Source organism: Ochlerotatus camptorhynchus, unplaced genomic scaffold (assembly GCF_037179485.1).
Source record: "Ochlerotatus camptorhynchus isolate MF236.1 unplaced genomic scaffold, CSIRO-AGI_Acam_v1.1 ptg000394l, whole genome shotgun sequence".
In the NCBI taxonomy this organism is placed as follows: domain Eukaryota; kingdom Metazoa; phylum Arthropoda; class Insecta; order Diptera; family Culicidae; genus Ochlerotatus; species Ochlerotatus camptorhynchus.
The window spans coordinates 248,799-271,384 of record NW_027040881.1 but is presented as its reverse complement, the minus strand read 5'-3'; the positions used below and the strand labels follow the sequence as shown (position 1 = coordinate 271,384).

General features: G+C 36.1%; 1 protein-coding gene across 14 annotated transcripts in view; it reads right to left on the bottom strand.

Annotated features, from left to right (window-relative positions):
• sw (short wing) overlaps positions 1 to 22,484 on the bottom strand; it is a 28,989-nt gene extending 6,505 nt beyond the window's left edge. For 2 of the 14 annotated variants that reach the window (XM_065233266.1, XM_065233256.1), the window contains exons 1-7: positions 22,405 to 22,484; positions 21,664 to 21,852; positions 21,460 to 21,606; positions 21,274 to 21,398; positions 11,812 to 11,844; positions 11,261 to 11,281; positions 3,619 to 3,666 (exon numbers count right to left, since the gene is read on the bottom strand). In XM_065233266.1, coding sequence (XP_065089338.1) covers positions 3,619 to 3,666; positions 11,261 to 11,281; positions 11,812 to 11,844; positions 21,274 to 21,398; positions 21,460 to 21,606; positions 21,664 to 21,809 — 520 coding nt within the window. In that variant the 5' untranslated portion in view covers positions 21,810 to 21,852; positions 22,405 to 22,484. Of the gene's footprint in view, positions 1 to 3,618; positions 3,667 to 11,260; positions 11,282 to 11,811; positions 11,875 to 21,273; positions 21,399 to 21,459; positions 21,607 to 21,663; positions 21,853 to 22,298 lie in introns of all 14 variants that reach the window. The other 12 variants (XM_065233255.1, XM_065233257.1, XM_065233259.1 and 9 more) reach the window with 9 other exon arrangements.
• Between the last annotated feature and the right edge of the window lie 102 nt (positions 22,485 to 22,586).

The following is a 22,586-nucleotide window of genomic DNA, read 5'->3' as shown; positions in this document are numbered from 1 at the left end:
GCTTTGTTTCTCATACATCTTCTCATATAAATTTTAACGTTCTCCTGCAATTCCAGATATTCAAATTTGGCACAATTGTTGGGGACCTCAATACAGATCGAAAGAGCAGAAAGTTGACTCACCCTACTCCTAATCCTTCAAAGTTACAATTCCTGAAAATCAGTCCAGTTTCAACATATGTCATCGAAATTTACGGGCTTTTCTTATAGTCGCTATATTCATAGTCTGGCGGATAGAATTTCGGGAACAAATTGAACTGTCAAATAGCGGAACCAAGCGAGCAAATCACGACCAACAACAGAAAAGAGCACATCAGCTATTGCAAACAAAACTTCGGGAACCCTTTTCTCGTGACTCAAGGCTCGCTTACGCAAACTACCACCATCTTTGGGTTGGGGAAAGTTTACCTTATCCGATGATGCTTGTTAATTATCGTTCGATTTGCGAGGAATGAATAATCAACGTTTTGTTTATAAAATTTGATAGTACCTTTTCAATTGTTGATCTACAATATATTGAATTCGTTCCGCTTCTTGATAGATCAAAATTCTATCCGCCAGACTATAAATATAGCGACTATAGCTTTTCCCGGTGATTTCGAATTGCCGAATATTCCTGGTTTTCCAGAACTCCCGGTACACCCTTAACTATTGAGTATTTAGCATTTAGCTGGGCATCCGAAGCGCATGCTTGCTGATTTCATGTACAACAGGTAGGTACACGCGGAGCAGTTGGCCAAAATTAAATGATTCATAACTTTTTGCACCAAAGTCGAATCGATTTGCGGTATTTGACAAAGTTGTTCTGCATAATTTGATCAATCGAAGTCCCAGGTATGGGCAACATTGAGTTGGGGGGAGTTTTTGGTAAGTAAAGGAATATTTTCCTTCCGTTTCCCATACATTTCTCCATTCTAAATTAGAAGTTTTCCCGTTCACAATTTTTGGGGACTAACGGGTGTTCAATAAAAAATGAGAATTTTTTCAGTCATATAGCTAGTAAAAAAAATTTTTTTTTCAACGATTTCAGTAAAAACATATCATTTATTTTTCAAAAAAACGTCAATGAATATTGGAGAAGGGGCCCTGGTCAACCGTACGACGCAACTTAGTCGCGATGCTCTCACAAGAGCGCTGGACGGCACTGAAATCATTTTCATTTTTTTATTGAACACTCGTTAGAGCAGTAGGAAACAGGGAGGTTGTAATCTGCCATACAAGCCTGACCCACCCTAGTGCCCACACAACATTTATTAATCGATTTCAAATCAGCATACGACACAATCGATCGAGACCAGGTATGGTAGATTATGCACGACTACGGATTTCCAGATGAACTGATGCAATTGGTCAAGACGACGATAAATCGAGTGATATGCGTTGTTTGGGTACTGTGGAGGCCCTTCAAATCTCGAAGAGGGTTACGGCAAGCTGATAGTTGTGTTTGTGTCTGCTATCGCTTTGGAAGGTGTGATAAGATGAGCAGTGATGTACACGAGTAGTACGATGTTCAAGAGGTCCGTCCAGCTTTTCGGCTTCGCCGATGACACCGACGTGTTGTTTACCAAACTGAAGGCTGAAGCCAAATGGATTAACGCATTAAATGCATGAGAGCAAGAGAAGAGAATGAAAGGTGGTCGACGAGTTCGTATGTTTAGTGATAGCCGATAATGATGCCAGTAAAAAAAAATCAAGGACACATTGCGGAAGGGAATCGTGTTTATTCAAAACTCCGGAGGACGCTCCGATTGAGGTCACGAGACCTGGACTATGCCCCTGGAGGACCAACGCTCGAGGTGTTTTCGAGCGGAAGGTGTTGCGTACCATCGATGGTGGCTCGGCTGAAGGTCTCATTAATAAAGCTAACCTCACCTAACCTAACCTTATCTCCGGTGGCAGGCCCACCCATCGTCGACACCTGAAAAATCGAGCCGTGGGGTGAGCACCCCGTAAGATTTTTTTTTTTTTGTTTTTTTTTTTTTATCTTTATTTAAGAGACTTTTAGCCATAGACTAGTTCATCTTTTACACTTCGTAAGAATGTCAGATGACAACCCGGTGAAAATGGTTCTCAAAAACGACCCGACTGGAACTAAGTGAAGAGGTGCGCAACAGACAAGGTGAATCGAATAGAGGTGACACGAAACCTGCGGAACCTCTGCAGACAAAGTGGCTGGCGATATGTTGTTGTACATTTTGTTGATTTTTCGATTTTCTCAGATAGGGTAAATGGCTCTAATGTTGGCGTATGAATCTAAGATTGGGCCTAAATCTGCTATTTATCAATTTTATCTAGATGAACGCGTCATTGGGACGGTACTAATGGATATTTTGGTCACTATTGAAAATTTAGTCGATTGCTGAATTTATGTATGGGTCTAAATTAGGGGCACATTACACGACATTTAATCCATTTTCCTTACCATTTTGATTTATATTTATATGAATATGATACCTACAAGCCTTTGGGATGGTATTAACCTGATGTAATACTATAAGATGTCTTAGAAAATTTAATGAGAAAAGTTTAACTGGCATACCAATTACGATAATATTGATTGAGGAAAGAATAATGCAGGAAAATGGGATTTCAGGGTATGAAATTTGTTGTTGCTATATGTGAGCACACTCGGCAGTCGGTAGTCGTTATATATATAAGAGCAAAAGCAGTAGCGAGAAGATGCGGGTTATTTACAGATGTTTCTCTAGTGTTGCTTTGTACAAGACTAAAACTAGCTGCAGTCTCCTTAGACTAAATATTCAACGATATTAATGACATCGCTACAATCCCCTTTCGGTGATAGTGAACACGGTCATTGAAGGGAAATTTACAGGTACTATAATTTCTCCACCCATTTGTTCGACATTGATCCCGTTTTAGCTCATTCCTTGAAACGCATGTTTTGATTCTTATTTATCTTCGTTAAAACACTCATGAAATGAAATTGTCTCGGATGACACGTTACGCGTTAGTAGATCGGTTCGGTGTTCGCTGGATGGTTGATTAGATATAGACTGTTATTATGCGTGGTACTGGAAAGTTATTAAACCCGCAGCTAGAAGCCAAAGACCAACACATGGGAGGAGCAGGGTCGGAGCAAGGTTTGGATGTAAACGTGAAAGTTACTGAGTTTACGTAGCAGGTATAGTCTGAGACTAAGCTGCACGAACGATAACTGTCTACGTAGAGGTTGTACACTTTTTGATGTGGGTGGAAACAGAAAAAGTGATAGGCACAGTGAAAGATGAGAAAGAGACAGCAAAAGAGGAAGTGAAGAAACAATAACATTCACAAAACAATCATTCATTCAAAAATAACCTTCGAAACTGCAATCTCTAAAAAAAAGGTAAACTAAAAGAATAAAATACAACACGATATATTGTACAACTCTATGTATATAAAAGTGCAACTTCCATAGCAAATATACTAAAAAGTTTAGCGAACGCATTCGTAACGATATATTTTTTTATAATTGAACTAACTATGTATATGCATAAGAGTAGGAAGAAGGATCATTCTTGGTTCTTTTTATTACAAAAATATTAACAAAATGAACGAAACTTTATAAAGCAGTTTTTAGAGTGACTAATATGGATTAGTCATGTTAGGAAAAACCTACCTGTAAACTCATCCTCCCACTCTAAACCGGGGTTTAGATTGTATTCATCTTGAAACAGAAAGAAAGTTCAACTTTAACTTTGTGGTCGTTAATTATGAACTGAAGGGTAATACGAGGAGATTATTCATAATAAAAAAATAGAGAAAAAAGTATATCTGGCGGGGAGCAAGGATTCTTCTTCTATTGATTATACTGGGGGAGGGACTAAAATTAGGCAAACTTAGCATGAGTGGAGTTATTTATCTTAGCTTTTGTTTCAAAACAATTCCATCACTACCTGTCAACTGCAGTAGTTTACGATTCACGTGTTGCAATATTTTCATATATTTTTTTTTGGCTTTTGAATGAATGGAAACACGACATTGAAATGAAATGAAGGATAGAGAGCGAATGTGTGATTTCATTCCATATTCTTAAAACAAAGGTTTTAATTATGATGCTATTTATAGGATTTAGATTTCTTTATTAAAAAGACTTTCAGCACTATTTATAGGAACGCAGCCAAAATAGATACAGTACAAACGCTTTCACCATTGATAATGCTTTGGTTATTCGATAGGTTTTATTAATTGGAATTGTAGATCTGGGAACAAATAAAGGACTTGTTTAGCAGCCACTTTTCAACCAATTTATTTGTATTTTTTATCACTGTTTTTTTCGCTGTTCGCTAAAACTTGGAACTATTTTCTAACAAAATTTCGGTTAAAACAATAATTTATCAAGCTTTGTCAAAAATAATCACTGATCTGAGTAACGAACTCTATGGTATTTTAATTCAAATCGACGACTATCTGAATAGATATTTCAACCCGATGTCGGATCAATGTCGAGTGTATTTAAAGTCGATATCGACCAATTTTAGGCTCGTGTCAGTTTTATTTCGAGTCAATGTCAGGTTGGTGTCTCGGTTATCCCAGGATGGTAATCTGCAGACTTGAATAAATGAGTTCTAGCGTTTTTAAAACCGAAATCATCCTTTTCGAAAGAGGACCCCACGGTGTCTCTGGCAGAACAACTGTAATATAAAAAAAATGACTGAAACACCCACCAAACGAAATCTTATGTGCTCCTCTTTTATTTGAGGCTATTTTGAATATGTTCTAGAATGGGTTATTTTTCCATACGTGTCAAACACAGCATGCGAAACATCAAATCACATGAGATTTTCGTATTCTCATTATTGTCGAAAATATTTACAGTATAATGAGTACCAAGGACCCAAGGCTATGTTCCGGACACTTTGCCAAAACTGCAACATACTAACTAATCAAGCCATCTAGTTATAGATACAATTACAAGTCACTAGCACCGCCTGGTGAGCGAATTCTCAATTGTTTACTATTTAGTTGGTCCTGTCCATCTGAACAACTTTAACGAAGACAGACTTCAATTTAGTTGAGCAGTGAAGTTAAAACTTAGTTGAATGGCATACGATAACGCCACTGGCCTGTGAGAAATGTACAAAACAGTTTTTTGTTGATTTTAAATGGCACACTATAGCCTCCTGGTGAGATAATTAACAATTGAACTGGTCACAGTTTAATAGGTCTTGTGCATCTGAACAACTTTGCCAAAAGAAAGCAGCCTTCTATCTAGTCGAGCAGCCATGTCAAGCAAATATCATTATTACAGCCTGAAGATGGGATTCCAAACTAAACTATTGGATTCCCAACTGAACTATTCACCATTCAATAAGTCTTATCCACCTGAACGGTTGTAGGACAAAAGGTCAAATGAAAGTTATAGAGACAAACGGTCGAATCGAATGGACAAAAGGTTGATTTAAATTTAGAGAGGCAAACGGTCGAATTAATTTTAAGGGTACAAAATGACGAATATTCTAAAAGTCGAAATGGAAGATTGGTCAAAAAGATCAAATGGTCGAATCACTTTTAGTGAATCAAGTAAGTAAATCACGTAAATAAACTTTTTAGCAATTTAACTGAAATGTTGAGTTGACTCCTTCTTTTAATATGAGCTGTTCCTTGACAGATAAAAGCTGTTGAACACTCCAACTGAACATGTTCTAAAGTGAGTTCTCATTCGAGTTGACTCCTTTATTATATTCTTGAAGATTACTCCTTCTTTATAGTTACACTCCTCACCATCCATCATCAACGGATGAATTTGGTAAAGAGGATGATTAACCCGATTCGTACTATCCTTTAAATTGTCCTTTGTTCGTTTTCTTCTTTCTATATACAATTTTAACACTGCCGTACTATAACGGAACTATCACCCAACGGGGGGATGTAAGATTCGATTACAATTATGTGGGATTCATCATCAGAGGATGTTAGTGGAGACCGCATGAACCGAGGATGCGATATACCTAGCGGCCGACGGTCCAATGCAAGAAAATTGGAGACCGAAAAATGTGGAGTATATTAGTGAGTGAAATTAATTTTGTCGAAAAAAATAGAAAAAGGGTGCCGACTGGACTCGAATCTCGAACGTTGCGAATATCAGACCTGTGCTTTCTCCACTGCTCTCTCCATGCTTCTGAATATGGATAGCCTAAAAACAAACACGAAGCGCTCATTTCCTCTCATACTCGACTTCGTATGCTTTTTCTGCTGGAGATATTCGAGACAAGTGTGTGCGTCGTTCTACAATGTTATAAATAAAAAACTTACTGATATAGTCGAAAGCGTAGATGAAACACGAAATAAAAAAGATAAAAAAAAAAACCATTACATCGCCTGTAAGGTCAACTTCTAACATTCGCTGCGATGTTCATGAACAGAGGATGATAGTAAATAGAACTAACATTCATTGTAATAAATTATTGGTTTGCGTGTATCAACTCTATACTTTCATCTTCTCATCTATCGTATTAAATGTCCACTTTGAGTCTGATATTTGACGTTAAGCATCTCCAACTATGTGAACCGTTAACTTCATGCATGAAGTAATAAAAACATGATTAGATAAAGTAGATAAAAGCTGTTGAAAATTTCATTCGAAGTTTTGTCCATTCGAACTTTTGTTAATTTAAATTTCATTCGACCATGTATCCCTATTTATATTATTCAACATTTTTTTTTCATTCGACGTTTTGTCCATTCCATTCTTCATTTCAACCTTTTGACCTTTTTGACCCTTTGTCCATTAAACTTTTTGACCCTTTAAATATCATTCGACCTTTTGACCCGTCGACTTTTTGTCAATTCGACCTATTTCCTTCCACCAGAGTCACTTCTGAATCACTTTGCCGAAGACAGCAACCTTCTATGTGGTCAGCATCTCGATATTAGAACGAGTAATTTAAGTCCCCTTACGAAGGAGGCGAACGATGTGACCACCGACGTGACTCAAATGTTACAGGTAAGCTTTTTCATAACCTCACTATCAGTATCATGAGTGACTGTAAGTAGTTGAATTTTCAAATCAGTTTTAGTGTTTTGGTATTTAAAGTCGACGTTCGTGATAGAGATTTTCTAATCGGCTCGTCTGGTCTACACACGTGTCGTTAATTTTCAGAAGTTTACTATTCAAAAATACAGTCAACTCTCCATAAATCGATATTAGAAGGACCATCGACACATAGAATTATCGACTTATCAGGGCTGGTAGTGGGTATGTAATTTAATAGTAGTGACTAAAATAACAAAAATAGTGATCAAATAGTGACTTCAAAACAATAGAAATTTTACCAATAGTGACATTTATTGATCGGTAAGATATATGGTTCCAATATTTCGTTGACTGCAACCCATTACGATAAATTTTATAAACTCACAATCGCAACCTATCATGGACATTTTTTATGCCCCTTTAAAATAAAACAAATAGTTTAAGCATCCCAAAATGGAAGCACAGAAAAAAATGTTCAGTCTTGAACTTCCAATATGGAAAGATCAAGGACATAGACATTTTTGCAAGCATCTAGGACTTCAAATCTCGATCTTGGGTAAAATTGTAATATTCCACGATAAATTTAATAGATTTTGGACAATATTTTTAATGACCGGACAAATTGGAGATCTCTGAGACAAACCAATGAAGAAAATTGTGCGACCTGGAATATTATGAACATATATAATGTATATAAATACAATAATACAATTTAATGGACATAGAAAAGACCTCAGGATTCTGTGACATGATTTTTTTTTTCTTGATATTTGGACACTAAAGCATCAAATATTTTTTCAAATTTCTAATCTTAGGAACATTTTCTAGACCATTTTTAAACATCTAAGACATGGAAAACTTTCAAGATCGTGAAGTAAAAAAGCTAGGATATGGGGATCAGGATTTTTTTCGAAACCTCAGAAAATTAGTGATGAGTTTATGACCATCTCGACAGCATAGGCCACGGAAAAAAATAGAAATTTTATAATCTGGAATCAAGTTTTGAATGTCTAGATCACAGAGCTTAAAAAACATCAAAATATTAAGGATTTCTTCAACAGTTCTGGTCTGTTCGAAAATATTCTTGTCAGACTTTATATGGTGATTTTTAATAATTTTTTTAACACTAATTTATTACCAAATCCAACTATGATTAGAAGTGATTTTTTTTAAAGACAAATTAGGTATTGAATGTCGCCATTATTGGTTGTAAAAAAGTGACTTTAGTGATTTAATTTAAATAAAGTAACTTTAGTGACTTTTGGGTGAAAAACATAACTTTTTAGTGACTGACTTAAAAATAGTGAACTAGCCACTATAGAGTGATCTGCTACCAAGCCTGACTTATAGAATAAAATAATTTTTTGTTTGTCTATAATTTTAAGAATAATCTCGGATTATTACATCACCTGTAATCTCTAGCCGAATTTACCCATATGAAATTACGGAAGTTCTGAGTAGTTAATTCATAACATTGAGCCAATATCTACAGCCACACCCGTTTTATCTTTAAATCTGCATTCAGATATTTTTTTTTCCTGTTCCATTCTATTTTTTTATGCATCCCTGTCGATTTTTTGCAAGATATCCTAAACATTCCTGTTTATCCATCTGTCTATTCCGATCTATTCTTTCTATTGCGTTCGCCATAGCAGCGCTTTCAAGTCTTTTTTTGTTATAAAAATGCATCCGAATGGGTGTCGTTCTCTTTGATGTCGCATGAAAGGTTCTGTTTCATCATTGGTTTTGACCATTTGCCACAAGAATACCCGAAAATATTCCGGATGTGTATGCAGTTCAATATTAAATATCACAAATGATTGCATAATTTAAAGCTCATAAGATTTGATCTAGGCGACTGCGGGCCCTCCGCAAATGGCGTGACTGGCGACATACAGCTATAGATCAAGTGGGATGGGGACGAGTTTTTTGAACAGCACAGGACACCCCATCCGTAGCCTGAATATAGTAGTAGTACCTTAACTAGTAGAGATTTGATTATCGTACAAAGGGTGTTGCTTCTAGTCCACTAGCTAATTTTTGCCTGCATAAGCTGGTTTGCAGCTAAAATTGATTGTTTGGTGATTGGTACTTACAAACCAAATATGAATCAAATAGCAATGGAAATTTATACATAAATTGTCAAGTTATAAGGGTTTAAAACCTGACACTATTTCATTACACTTATTTGTACTCCAGTATATTCCACAAAGACGTCAATATGGAAGACGTAAGGCTGGAATGGAGTTTACCAGACGTTCAAACTTTTACAGAACGCCTTTACCTAGTACTACGCCAAAAACAGTCCAATCCAATCCAAGATAAAATATCTCTTTTCAATACGTACACATATCTCACAAGCGCTCACAAGTTTTTGCAAAAAAAAATTATTTCGATCCAAGGGGTAAGACAACTTAAGATACATTTGCAAATATTTTAAAATATAAACGAAAGCACTTTGAAGCGCCAACATTTCACGCGTTGAATAACTTCGGTGAATAATTTTCTTTTTAACTACCTTTCCCTTTTGTTTGTCATATCAAATGAGCAAGAAAACAAAAAATTCGCGTGCATGTCACGCAAATATGCCATTTTATTTGTTTACTTGTTGACTGAGCTAGGAACTGGTGTTTAAAAACTCGATTTTTTTTTAACTAATTTGCATTGTGGTCCAGAAATGAAAATTAGGAACTATATTGAATAGAAAACAAATATATTGATGCTGAAATTGCAGCTTTACCACCACAGAGCTTTCTAAGAAGTTTTTGCTAAAAATAAAGCATTTATTATGATGAAAGTTGCAAATAGGGTGGTTCATAAAATAACGAAAATAATAAATTAACATTTGTATATCTGATACAGCATGATTAATTCTTCTACAAAGTTGTAGATAACGAAATTTTATTTTTATTTCGCTAAAACAAAACTACACTAGTAAAACTTATGGTTATATTTATATATTTTTAGATATGGTTATATTGTCTGTCAAAAAATGTTTTGTAGCATAACTTTTTTATTTTAAATTTACGTGAAAGTTGCCTTCTAAAACAGAGCCTTTTATAAAAAGTTATGATCCATTTTCTCCAAAAATAATCATTTTCAAATGTTGATATTTTTGGTTGTGGGAAGAAGGGGGTGTAGCAATCGAAAGATGATGTTTCAATGCACTTGGTTGCTTCTGTGAAAATGTGCGTTATAAAAAGTTCGGAATGTGTCTAGAATGTATAATTTACGAGAAATCAATTAACGAGAAATCAATTAAATAAAACCTATTTTTTAGGGGTATCTTAAAGTTACTTGTAATGTAATAATGTAATAAATTAGGAGCCATTAGAGATAGTAAATTGTTTTTTCCCCAAAGTTGCTGTAAACAAAAATGATGCAACAACTTAGTCTTTAGCGCTGGAGGGATCGATTATCAATAAATAGGGCAAAACTGTATCAAATGCTTTATAGTTTGTAGAAATAAGGGATACAAAATGACATTTTCATGTAGGTAAGTAGTATTGTTAACAGCAAACCTAATAAAATTACCCAGTCTCTATTCCGTACGCCAAGTGTAACCACTACTTCCCCCCCTTCCAACTACAAATGGAAGAAAAGCTACGGTTATAATACTTCTGTAAATATACTACCTAAAATGAATGATTTCAAATATATACAGTTTAATAGAACCCAAAATCATCTACCTGGCTGCGTTCCTATTTATTAGCAGGCATAAGAACAATAATACCTATATGTACTAGAACATCAGTATTGTATTTAGTCGAAACCATGCGGATCGGGTGTGTTCCATTTAGGAAACAATGTATTATAACTGCTATCACTGCACCATAAAAAATACCGAGAAGACCGGAAGGATCCACCCAGCGGTACCAAACTTATATACTAAAGAGCAACAACCATCAATTAATCTCAAATGGCAACCAAACATAAGACGCACATAGAAATAATGGGTGGAGAAATTAAATTTAACGACGTATTCAATGACGAACAGAGGTTTATCGATTTTCATTTCGTACTCAACTTAACATGAACTAAACTAAACGGAAAATTAAGGAGACGACTAATTAAGAAAAATAAAGCTGTCTTACAGCAACTAGTTATGCTGGTTGTAAAGATAAAAATGAAAAAGTGATAGTAGTATTCAACAAGAGCTCCTATAATGGGTTAGTGTAGAAAGAGAGATGTGTTTTGTTGACCGGAGAACAGAAAAGTTGCACCGATCAACGTTTCCTAAATTGTTAGGATAACATAATGATGAAAGTAGAAATCTAACACTCACCGTAATAATCCGTGGCATGAGCTAAAATAACGGTAGGATACAGAAAAGAATACAAGATAATTAGTATACTTGTAACCATCACTGTGCATTGGTAACGATTACATATATATCAGTCTATGCAATGCAAATTTACATGGGATGGAGTTTTTTCCGTTTTTCTTCTTCAAAATGATCCTAAACCACATAACAGTTACATATTATAATAGCTGATAGAAGCGCTTTGGAAGAATTGAGCACGATAAGCAACAAAGCAGCAAGCTTGCCGGCATGTTTTTTTTTTTTTTTTTTTGACACATTACAGAAGTAGCAGTTGGTGCTGGCCTAATTAACAAAGAGAAGGAAAAATAGGAAATACTCCATGGCAACCGAAAAAGCTGCTCTTCTTCGATTGGTTGCATCAGGGTAACATCTATATATTTTGATTGATTGATAGAATCGAAGTAAGAGTGAGAGAGGGTGAGAGGAGCTGTATAATGCAACACACTGTATATATGGGGTTTGGTAAATATTGCTATAATAGCTATACTCTTGAACGTAGCTGTTTTGTTTACCTTTACGTGGTCTCCACCAATCCTCCATATATCCTGACAGAGGTGAGGAATGGCAAGAAAAAACTGAATTTGTTATTTTATTTCAATCAATTGTTGTACTTAGGCGAAAACAAGATCATTCTTATTATTACTAGGGGATCGGGCAGTTGATAGATCTGATTGATATCTGTGTCTGGGAAAGAAGTAGTGTGTACACAATAGGCATAATGTCATAGATATACAAAATACTAAGCAAAACATGGTAGAATTCAGCAATCTTATTTTCCAAACTAAACGATATAACTACTAGATGAGCGGTACAGTTCATTACATGTATTTGTTGAACAGCAGGTAAGTACCTTAACTTAACAAGCAATTTAACAGCTTGTCAGTTTTGAATTTATCGTTCCATTAAAACTAATTATGTCAACGAATTGAGTGTATTATAGAGAAGTCATTTTCGATTAAGTTATTATATCCCTCTTCAACACATGGTGAATACGTTAATTTTAATTGATCCGCAATAACAAAATTTAAAAAAAAATCATTGGGTGACAACCGAAGTTTTTTTTATTGGGATCAAGCTGGAGCTGCGCGACAGCTTTGTTTTTAAGCTTGACCCATTTGAATAAATTTTGCTTCTATCTTTGACAATAAAACAGAAGGACTAGCCTATTTTGGCAGCTTGGTCACTGTTTCAATTTAGTTAGAGAAAAAAATGCTGTGATGAGTGCGCGTAGATGCATTCGTGTAGTAATCCGATTGAATAAGTAAATCCGTTTCGAACGAAATATCTAAATTATGTAAGTTACGAAAACCGAGCGAATGACGAACGCCGTGCGAAACAACCAGAGCGAGAGAAAAAAAATCATTTAAAGAGTGCCACCAAAATAAATGTAATATCCTATGTTGGCAAGTTGATTAATTTTGATTTCCTCCCTAGATTTTCTACTTATTTTACTATTGAACTTTATTTCAAATTAGTTATTTTACCGCACGTATCAATCATTTCAAAATTTCGCGACCGTACCGAAAAAATTCTTAACTAAAAAAGCTCAAAGCACTTTTGACAAGCTCTAGCGAATTGTGAATTACTTCTGCGTAAGCTCCGTAGACGTAGGCGCGTTGAATCCGACAGCCGCGAAAAGTTAAACATGCATCAATACCATATAAGTGAAGACAACATTTCAAGCAGACTGGCAACTTTGCCTGAATCCGAGCGACAGACACAGTAGCGCTGTGCTCGAGCGAAGGTGGAAGCAACGCATAGAAAAATGAGCAAATACACAAACCTTTCTTCTGAGGATGGAACCTTTGCTATCCAATTAATTCGGAGCATATACCTTTGAGCGGCAAATGCCGGTCGTTTGAGAAAATTGAAGAGGTGCCAGTCTTCTTGATATATTGTCTTCGATATAAGAAAAGATCGATTTTACAGTCACGTAGGGCTTAGTTCATAGATTAACATTGACTACTGTTTACAAATGTAAGTAAAGTACTTGAACAAAAAAATAAGTTAACTGAAATGCTTTAACCGCATATATCAGGATTTCGTGTATCGAGAGAATAATATAGTAATCGAGTACAATACACTCAGGGGAAAGCAATGTCTACAAAAGATTCAAAGTTATTAATTGTCACATAGGGTAGAGCGCTACTATCGCCCGTTCCGTTCTATCGATCAGAAAAGATCAATAATATCAATTATTTCACCGTGCACGAATCAATAATAGGTTTGTTCCGATGTGTCAGTTTATAAGCTACAACATAAATCCTATTAGAGCTCATTGTATGAATATTTACGCTAATTGTTCTCAAAACAAAACAAGCGCTCCTAGCGAATCCCCTTTCTACGTTTTTCCGTAGGACGAAGAAAATCTAATGGCGTTTCAATGCGTTTGGACGGAATTGAAACTCGAAGGACGAATTTAGAATCAAGAAGCAGTATTATGTTTTAAACAATATCTCAATAATTTGTGACTCTTTATCAAAAGGAAAGGTGAATAAATTTAGAAATCATCTTTGACAGAAATATTCCATTTTTTGTTCGAACTCATTCAAAAAAGAGAGGGAAAACGCGGGTTGTGCTTAGTAGAACGGAAATTAGATCAAAAACCCTACCTCTCATTTTACTTATTTCCTAAACTATTCCTCTCCTTGTTAATCTGCTTGATGCTATTGGTCTGCTTGCGTTTTCTTATTGAAGTTCAAAACTAAATAGGAAGATTTATTCTACAACTTAAATGGTTAGTTGCCTCCCTAAGCGGGGGGCATCCTAATTATTTTGTTAATCTACTTAATGTTATTAGACTTTCTGAATTTTATTATGCAAGTTCATTTGATTATTATGATATCTCATTAGTCTAATTTAATAAATAATTGAAATCTCTAATTCATCTAATCAATCATAACCCATGCTTTATTCAGTACCTGCACTTGTGCTTGTAATCTAAAATTAAGCGTGTTTCAGGTTTTTTTGACTTTGACCTTTATTTATTAGGTGACACCTTCAAGTGACTAAAATCGAAGACAACCAATCAAGAAGACTGGCAACTCTTCCATTTTCTCATACGAACGTTATGAGACAGGTACAATCGTGTCATCTGCCGCTCAAAGGTAAATGCTTCGAACGAATTTGATAGCAAAGATTACATCCTCAGAAGAAAGGTTTGTGTATTTGCTCAATTTTCTATGCGTTGCTTCCACCTACGCTCAAGTGCAGCGCTACTGTATCTGTCGCTTGGATTCTGGCAAAGTTGCCAGTCTTCTTGATTTGTTGTCTTCGCTAAAATGCTTCACTTTCAAGTTAGTTTCCTAGCTGATTTTTAAATTTTTAAAAGTGTATACTCCAACTACGCTCACACGCTTCCACTATGTCGCACCACAAAAATACATATGGGTATGTCACAATAAAAGCACACCGCAGCGGAAATCCCGAGTTATAGTTCAAACACTTATCCCAAATCAAAATGAAGCACATATAAGATTAGTTACAATACCATGTACAAAAATGGTGTTTAACATTTTCCCTGATACTTCAATGAAAGCTTGTCACGCAATTAGAAGGAGCACTGTTGGCCACTTTCTGATATATTTCAATAGTATAATTCCCTTTCAAACCCAAATAAATCTATCTGCGTAAAAATAAATAACAGAAGAGTGATTTGTGGAAAAACCCGCCAGTATCGCACCCAACGTCAGTGCCTATACGTAAGCGTACTACAACGCGGCTCTCAAACAAAGGAGTAACAAGTGTGATACTATCACTGCTAGACTAGATGTTTGGTTCTCTCATGTAGTGGTTCATCAGAGAGGGGAAGCTTAGTAAACCCCATCGCCTGCTCATGGCGCAATTCTATCGCGGCATGAGCCGCAGTAACGCCGGCCATAAACCTACCGTCTCCAACACCCCACTATAAAGCATGAAATTAAGCCCGCCCACCAGCAACAAGGTGCAAAAGCTAGCCAAGCCCAAGCAGTGTTGGGAAAATATCAAAAAATCAAATCTCACCAACGCCCAAGATCACGCTTGATTTTCGTAGACAAAAATCAACAAGCAAACAGCTGTGGTTGATTTTGCAAGCTATAATATCGCAGCTCGGAATATCAAGCTAACAAAACTCACCAACTGCAAATCTCACCAAACTGTGGTGAGATTGAGTTTAATGATTTTTGCTTTACACCCGAATGCAACCGAAACTTCCATAACGGTTTGCAGCAGTCCTTTCGCGTCTGCCATCGGTGAAGATTAAAAAGAGATAGCAAACTATGCTTTCTCTTTCTAAGAAAACACTGTGCAATGGAATCATTTTTGTGTCGACTCAACTCTCAGCTTGATGTTTGCACGTTGTAAATAGTCTCGCAATATCAAAGGAGCTTGTAAAATCAATATCAAGCATGATGTTTTGTTCCAATATCACGCGTGATATTGCGAGCCCATGAGAACGGAAAAATATCAATTGATTTCTGATTTTGCCAACACTGAGCCCAAGTAACAATTTTGGTTTTATGCGGGTTCTGGAGACCATGATTCAGACTTGTAGCATGCTTTAAAACCTCGATAAAACTTGCAATTTTACTTGGGAGGGGAGGGCATTGGGTGGCAACTGAATTTCCGTTTCAAAACTGTTTTTTTTCCGGTTGCAATGTTTAAAAAAAATAGAATTTTACTTTTTTTTTGCCCGTTTAATGTTTGTTAATCTAGTATTAACACGTAAGTATGTACTCATTTAACCTCTCCATGAAATCATTTTGCTCGTCCATATGTTGAGAATTCAATTGAGTAACTATTGATAAACAATTAAAATACTATTGATTTGAATCAAAACATTTTTTTGTAGAGTGTGATGTTACTTGCAACACAATTATACTAATGCAAAAATGGTACAGACGTAGAAAACTCTCAATTAATAACTGTGAAAATGCTCAAAGAACACTAATAGCGAATTTGTTTTTGATTCAGTGGATCGGGTATCAATATTGGGTTTGCTTGTTATCTGTCAAACGTCAGTGTGAACATTTGTTTTTGCAACATGGCTCGGGTTGAGGTTCGCACTGACAATAAGCTTGGGTTTGCACGGGTTGGAACTGGTTCCAACCTGGATAATAAACAAATTCGCTATAAGTTTAGAGCTGGCGTAGAGTCCCAATAGCAATCGTAATAATGCCAAAAGAATAAGAAGAAGAATTTCCTTCTTCCACAATGTTCCATAAAGTGCTTCCTTGAGATTCATTGAATTTTGTTAAGGTTCTATGAACAACCCTTAAATACTATGAACTTTTCTGAGGTTCCCTAAATTTCCTGGAATTTGCTCCAATGTGCTTCTCTGTGGTTTCTCCATGTGGTTCTCCCTAATCTAAGGTTTCCACTGCATTTTTTTCTAACTTTTTTGAAGAAACCTATATCTACTCTGTTGTGGTTCATATAACCTTGCTTTAACATACCCCAAGCCTCTCTGAGAATCACTTAAACATAACGGAAAAGCCTTCGCGAAGTTTTAAAACATCTCTGAAAGTCTCATACAGATATTAGAGTCTTCTCTAAGTTACAATTATGTTCCCTGTACATATCTGAATTTCGCTGAATATTTGTGAAATCCACGAATTTCTTCTTGAAATTTTAGAAAAAAAAACTTGTGAACGTCATAGGGTAAATGTCGGCTTCGGCACCCATTGACTGTTTTCGGCAACCAAAATTTAAACGTAAATTTCACTATGTTTTACCATCAACACGCTTCCCTGAATGTATCCAAACGATTCTTTAGTCTTTCAGCTTCAATCTGATTATATTTGTAGGACCGAGCAATCCTGTTATGCCAGATTTTTCTTCGAATGAAGCATACGTACTACAAAATGGGGCTGATTTCGAGTTGCCGATAATAGAACAGCTGGTTAACACGCAGTTCTAATGGGAAGGTTGCCGAAGAAAAAGAGGCTGCCGACAATAGTCACACTCACCTGAGAAGTTTAGAGCGTTGTAAAAATGCTTTCAAACAGTTTTGAAGAATTCTGTCGATTGGAATGGATAGAGAAGCAAGCAGCAGATGAATTGAAACAAACAGACACGTCATATATGCTAATAGACGTGCGGACGCTGCTTAGATTGACGAGAATACGTAAATTCCCCTACTTAAATATAACCCATACATTGATTTAATTCCACTTATATCGCCAAACAAACTACGAAACAGAACAAATACTGAAAATTCTAACATGACATCATAAATACATCGGTATGCCGAAGTGAATCCAATGACGTTTCAATCTGTTTGGACGGAATTGGAATCCTAACAACATCTCAACAATTTGTGACTCTATCAAATCCATCAATACCAATGGAAAGGTAAATAAATGTAGCAGTCATCTTTGATTGAAACATTTAATCTTTTGATCAAACCCGCTCGAAAAAGGTAGAGTGCGGGATGTACTTAGATACAACAATGTCAACAATAACGTGACTTAGTAGAAATAAATATTGTAGGTCGATATATGTGAACCATCAGATGCAAAAGTTTAAGCATTAAACCGTCTGAAAGTTAATTATGATACACAGTTTTGGTACATTAATGGTACAATTGTACACGCAAAGAAAAAAAATACAAAAATACGCTACAAAATATTGTTGACTAACGGAGATCAATATTTTATTATTGATTCAAAAACATTGTACGATTATAGGGGAAATGGATGTAATGTTGGCCCTAATTTGGGCCCATACATGAATTCAGCAATCGACTAAATTATCAATAATGACCAAAAATATCCATTAGTACCGTCCCAATGACGCGTTCATCTAGATAAAATTGATAAATAGCAGATTTTTAGCGATGGGCCCAATCTTAGATCCATAGGCCAACATTAGAGCCATTTCCCCTATCATATATTGTTGAATTAATATTAATTTTAATTTGAATCAATAATAAAATATTGAAAGTTATGAAATTGGGTTGTTAGTGGAATACTCCTGCAACCCTGCGCTTCCACTCACTTCGCTATAAACAAATGTTTTTCCTAATTATAAAATCATTAGATGTTATAATGCTAGTTTGTTCTTGTGAGCTACAAGAAGAGGTTCTGAAGTATGTGTGTGACACATAAAAGCTGTCAATTTCGTTTTCAGTGTCAGTATCAGCGATGTTATGATTCAAGAGCGCTCTCTCTGAGTGAATGCTCACGAATCGTAAAATTGATGATTGTGGCTCTCTGAATAGCCATAATAGCCTCCAATGATTCCATAATTCAGAAAAATATTTTTCATAGCAAAATAAGTGGAAGCAACCCTACTCATAAAATCAAAAAAGGTTATTAAATGCTAAGTGAAATTAAATGTAAAATAATAACCTTTTTTGGTTTGATAAAATATTGTTAGCCATAAATTAAACAAGCCCAAAAATCTAGTGCTGCCAAAATCGAACAGTTTTAGTTTGAAATTAAATTTTTGAATTCGTTGATTTTGAACCACCTAAGCATCTTTATGACATAGACGTTATTAATAATGAATAGTTTATAAAATATTGTAATCACAAGGAGCAAAAATACATTATTCTCGAAATCCGCACTGTGCCAAAATCGAACCCCGTGGCAATAACGAACAGTTTGGTGGTTTTGTTGCCAAAATCGAACGGGTACTGTATTTGGTTTGACGAGATTAGAACAGCTGAGCTTCGGTAATTAAAACAAATGGAGAGTACTCGGTACTTAAGGTTAGGGACAGGGGCAGGGTCTCCTTTTCTTAATACCCTGCTACTTGCCATACACTATTTGCAAAAAAAAAGAAGTTTGTATAGCTTTGGTTAGCGGAAAGACAACGTCACCAGCTAAGCGACACATACAGTTGTGTTCAATATAATAGCAGCGTATGCCACAAAATGGTCAACTTTGAAATGATGTAACTTTGTTAACTTATGATAATTTTTTTTTTTTTTTTTTTTTCCTTTGGTTTGTTTTTTTCCGTCGATCTTGTTTTCCGTGCTGAGCACCAATGCTACCGACGTGCCAGGAAGGCAGCTTCCACACCTGGACCCTACCTATCGACCATGAACCGGGGACCAACGGCTTTACTTCCCATCCGAAGGAAGGCGTGATCAGAGATGTTATGCCTCAGAACATCCCGGCGGCACCGACTGGGATTGAACCCAGGCCTGCTGGGGTGAGAGGTAATCACGCTTACCACTACACCACCGGCGCCGTTGTCTTATGATCAATTAAGCTGAAACGTTCGCCACAGAACTACAAATATGTTCAATTTTATGATTACAAAATACCAAATTTTTGGAAGCACCTGTTGGAAAGTGAGCCACTAGGTAAAATTGTTCAAAATAATAGCTTTTTTTTATTTGAATTTTTATGTACTGCAAATATTTTAAATATGTTTAACTATTATGTACGTTTGTTAAACGGTTGGGGCTTGTTAGAATTTTGAGAAATGTAAAATTTAAAATCTCAAAATAGAGCTGAAATGCAAATTATTAGTACTGCCATTATTTTGGACAATTTTACCTAGTGTCTAACTTTCCTGCAGGTGCTCCAAAAATTTGGTATTTTGTAATCGTAAAATTGAACTTATTTGTAGTTCTGTGGCTCAACCGGACTAAAACAGAGAAAAAAGCTACTTACGGATAAAGACAAAATAGTAGTAGTAGTGTTAACTTTTATTTTGTTGACGGTGAATCGCTGGGGCAACCTTATTTCTGATTAATCCTACTGACACCACGAAATTTCTAGAGCACAAATATCAGCTCCCACAAAATAAACAATGAAACTGGGACTCTACGTTTGCTTCAGTGCAGCAAACAGGAAATTTCAATCTCATGGGTGAAGTCGCAACAGTGTCCGAGATTTGTGCTCCAGAAATCTCGACATCAGCCATCATGACGGTCATTTTTGGATTCTGCAAGGAATCACCTTAAAAGGATGTTAACTGCGCATGCAGTCATTTATCGGTTCAATACAAACAGCTAAATGTTAATGAGCAGAAAAACTCCTTCGCGTGTGATGTGATATAAGGGGCACAGTGGCCTTAGAGCGACCGTTTTACTTACTTACTGAGCAGAATATCATGAGTTTGATATCAGGCCCATGCACATTAAATATTCGTTAATCATAAAAATCTCCTGTTTTCCAATTTTCCGTAAAACAATGCCTCACATGGACAATACAAATGGATATTTTTGGTAGTGAAACAATGTCAAAAAATGCTTTCCTTCGAAATGCATGTATGGGCCCAATATTAGGGACATTTACGTCGACATAATAGACATTAACTCTAGTTAATAGAATTAGGTCAAAATATATACAAACATATTGTGAGATTGTAACCAAATTCCCGGTTATTTCCTGGCTTCGATTCCCGGTTCATTACTATTTTAGATAAAACTCAAAAATAACGTTTGTTTCGATCTTTAGAGATCTTTAGACATCGAACAAAAACCTAAATTCAAACAACAAAATTCAGTGCAATAAAAATCTTGTTAATATAGAATAGTTAAATGGATTAAACCTATTCAAACATTACGATATGTTAGTAATACCGAAAATTGATTGGACCAACAAAAATGATTTTGAATTCGTCAAAAAAAAAGGTTTTTGTGACAATTTTCACGAAAAAGGTGTCTTTTAAGTGACCAGCTTAAAAAAAGTTGCCAACTTTCAGCCCTGTCGGTATTTCTATTGTTTCAAATAAAACTGTAAATGCTACTAGAAACTAACCAACATAAAAATACAATTGCACAAAACAAACGGGCATGATAAAAAGACAAACAAAATAAACCGTTCGAAACGGTGCAAAACTCAAATATACGTGTGTAATAGAAGATGTGTAGATGAAACGAATGCTTTGACAATAAACTCCACATTATGACCAATGAACTGAACAAAACAACGATCAACGCGAGTGTTGGGATGCCAGTTGTTTATTTAGAATAAGTTGATTAGGTTTTCTTTTGTGATGGAATACGTATCTACTGTTATGAAAGGTAAACTTACCATCGCGCTCGTGGCCACCGGTGCTAGTGGTTTGCGTTTGTTTCGAGTACACTACGGTCTCCTTGGGTGGAATGTTCGTTGCCTGAACTGATACAAGACTCAGGTTGATCGGTTTCTTGCGGCTGCTAAAATGATGCATTTTTTTTATTGACATTACTTGAACTATTTTTTGGCAATCAAGCTTACTTTTGCCCATTTACACTTGGCTGCAGGCTGGCATCTGGGGTATGGTTCGCCGACTGGTCAGATGTGGCCGAGTTTACCGAAGACAACGATGACAGCACTTCCGAAACGGGAGCCACGCCCAGCGACGAAAGCATCTCATCCAGATCCCTGAGACACAGAATATTACAGCATTTGTTTCCAAACAGCGTAACAACAGGCACTTACTTTCTCGTGTTACTTTCTGGATGACCCAACTTTCCGGCCGCCTCTTCGAGATCCTTCGTTTCCTTTTCCTTTCGACGTCGGTCTTTTTCTTCGCGGAGGGCCTGCAGTTTGGCCTTTTTCCGCTCCAATTCCGCTTTCCGGTCCATTTTTGAAAGTTTCGTAAATTGCTCTAGTTTCTCCAGCTTTCCTCTGTTGTTGACAAACACATTGATGTTGTCATTTGGTCGCACGCGCAAACGATGAATGGTTGAGTGCGTTTCAATCGGTGACACAAAAATGACAGAAGAGAATAGGTGGAAAAAAGGTGACGTCATATTTGGGGCTACACATATCGATTTTTCACGTCGTGATATATAATATCAATGAAAATTTGAAACCTAATTTCGCACTAGCAGGGAAAAAAACTCACAATTTTCATTTAGCTAGCTAGAATCAAAAAATGAAGAATCAAAAACTGAAGGATAGGGTGTTAGTAGCAGAAGAAATCGAATTTTAATGGTGGCAGCAGGTTTGCAGAAGCAATGGGCGAACAAAAAGAAATGCAGCAGTGGCAGAGAAAAAGTAGGTTGTGGCTTATCCGACTTTTTCACTTGTGATTTTTTCGTGAACAAACACTGGTAACTGGGGTTATTTACGTTTTATTTATACCAAATGCACCGAAGGAACTATTGAATGGTTATTTTCTGGTTTCCTAAACAGTTAGTTGGGGATTTAAGATGAATAAATTTGCTGCTTTATTACCGAAGCGGAGAGAAAAACGATGTAGCACTCACAGCTACGCTACACTTGAACTTCTGAACACGAAATCAAAATTTCATTCCAAGGGGAGCAAACTTCGCTAGCCAAAAGGTATACATTTCAATCTGTGCGCTTGTGTTACACTGTTTACTATAGTCCATTGTATACAATACCCCTATAGGGGT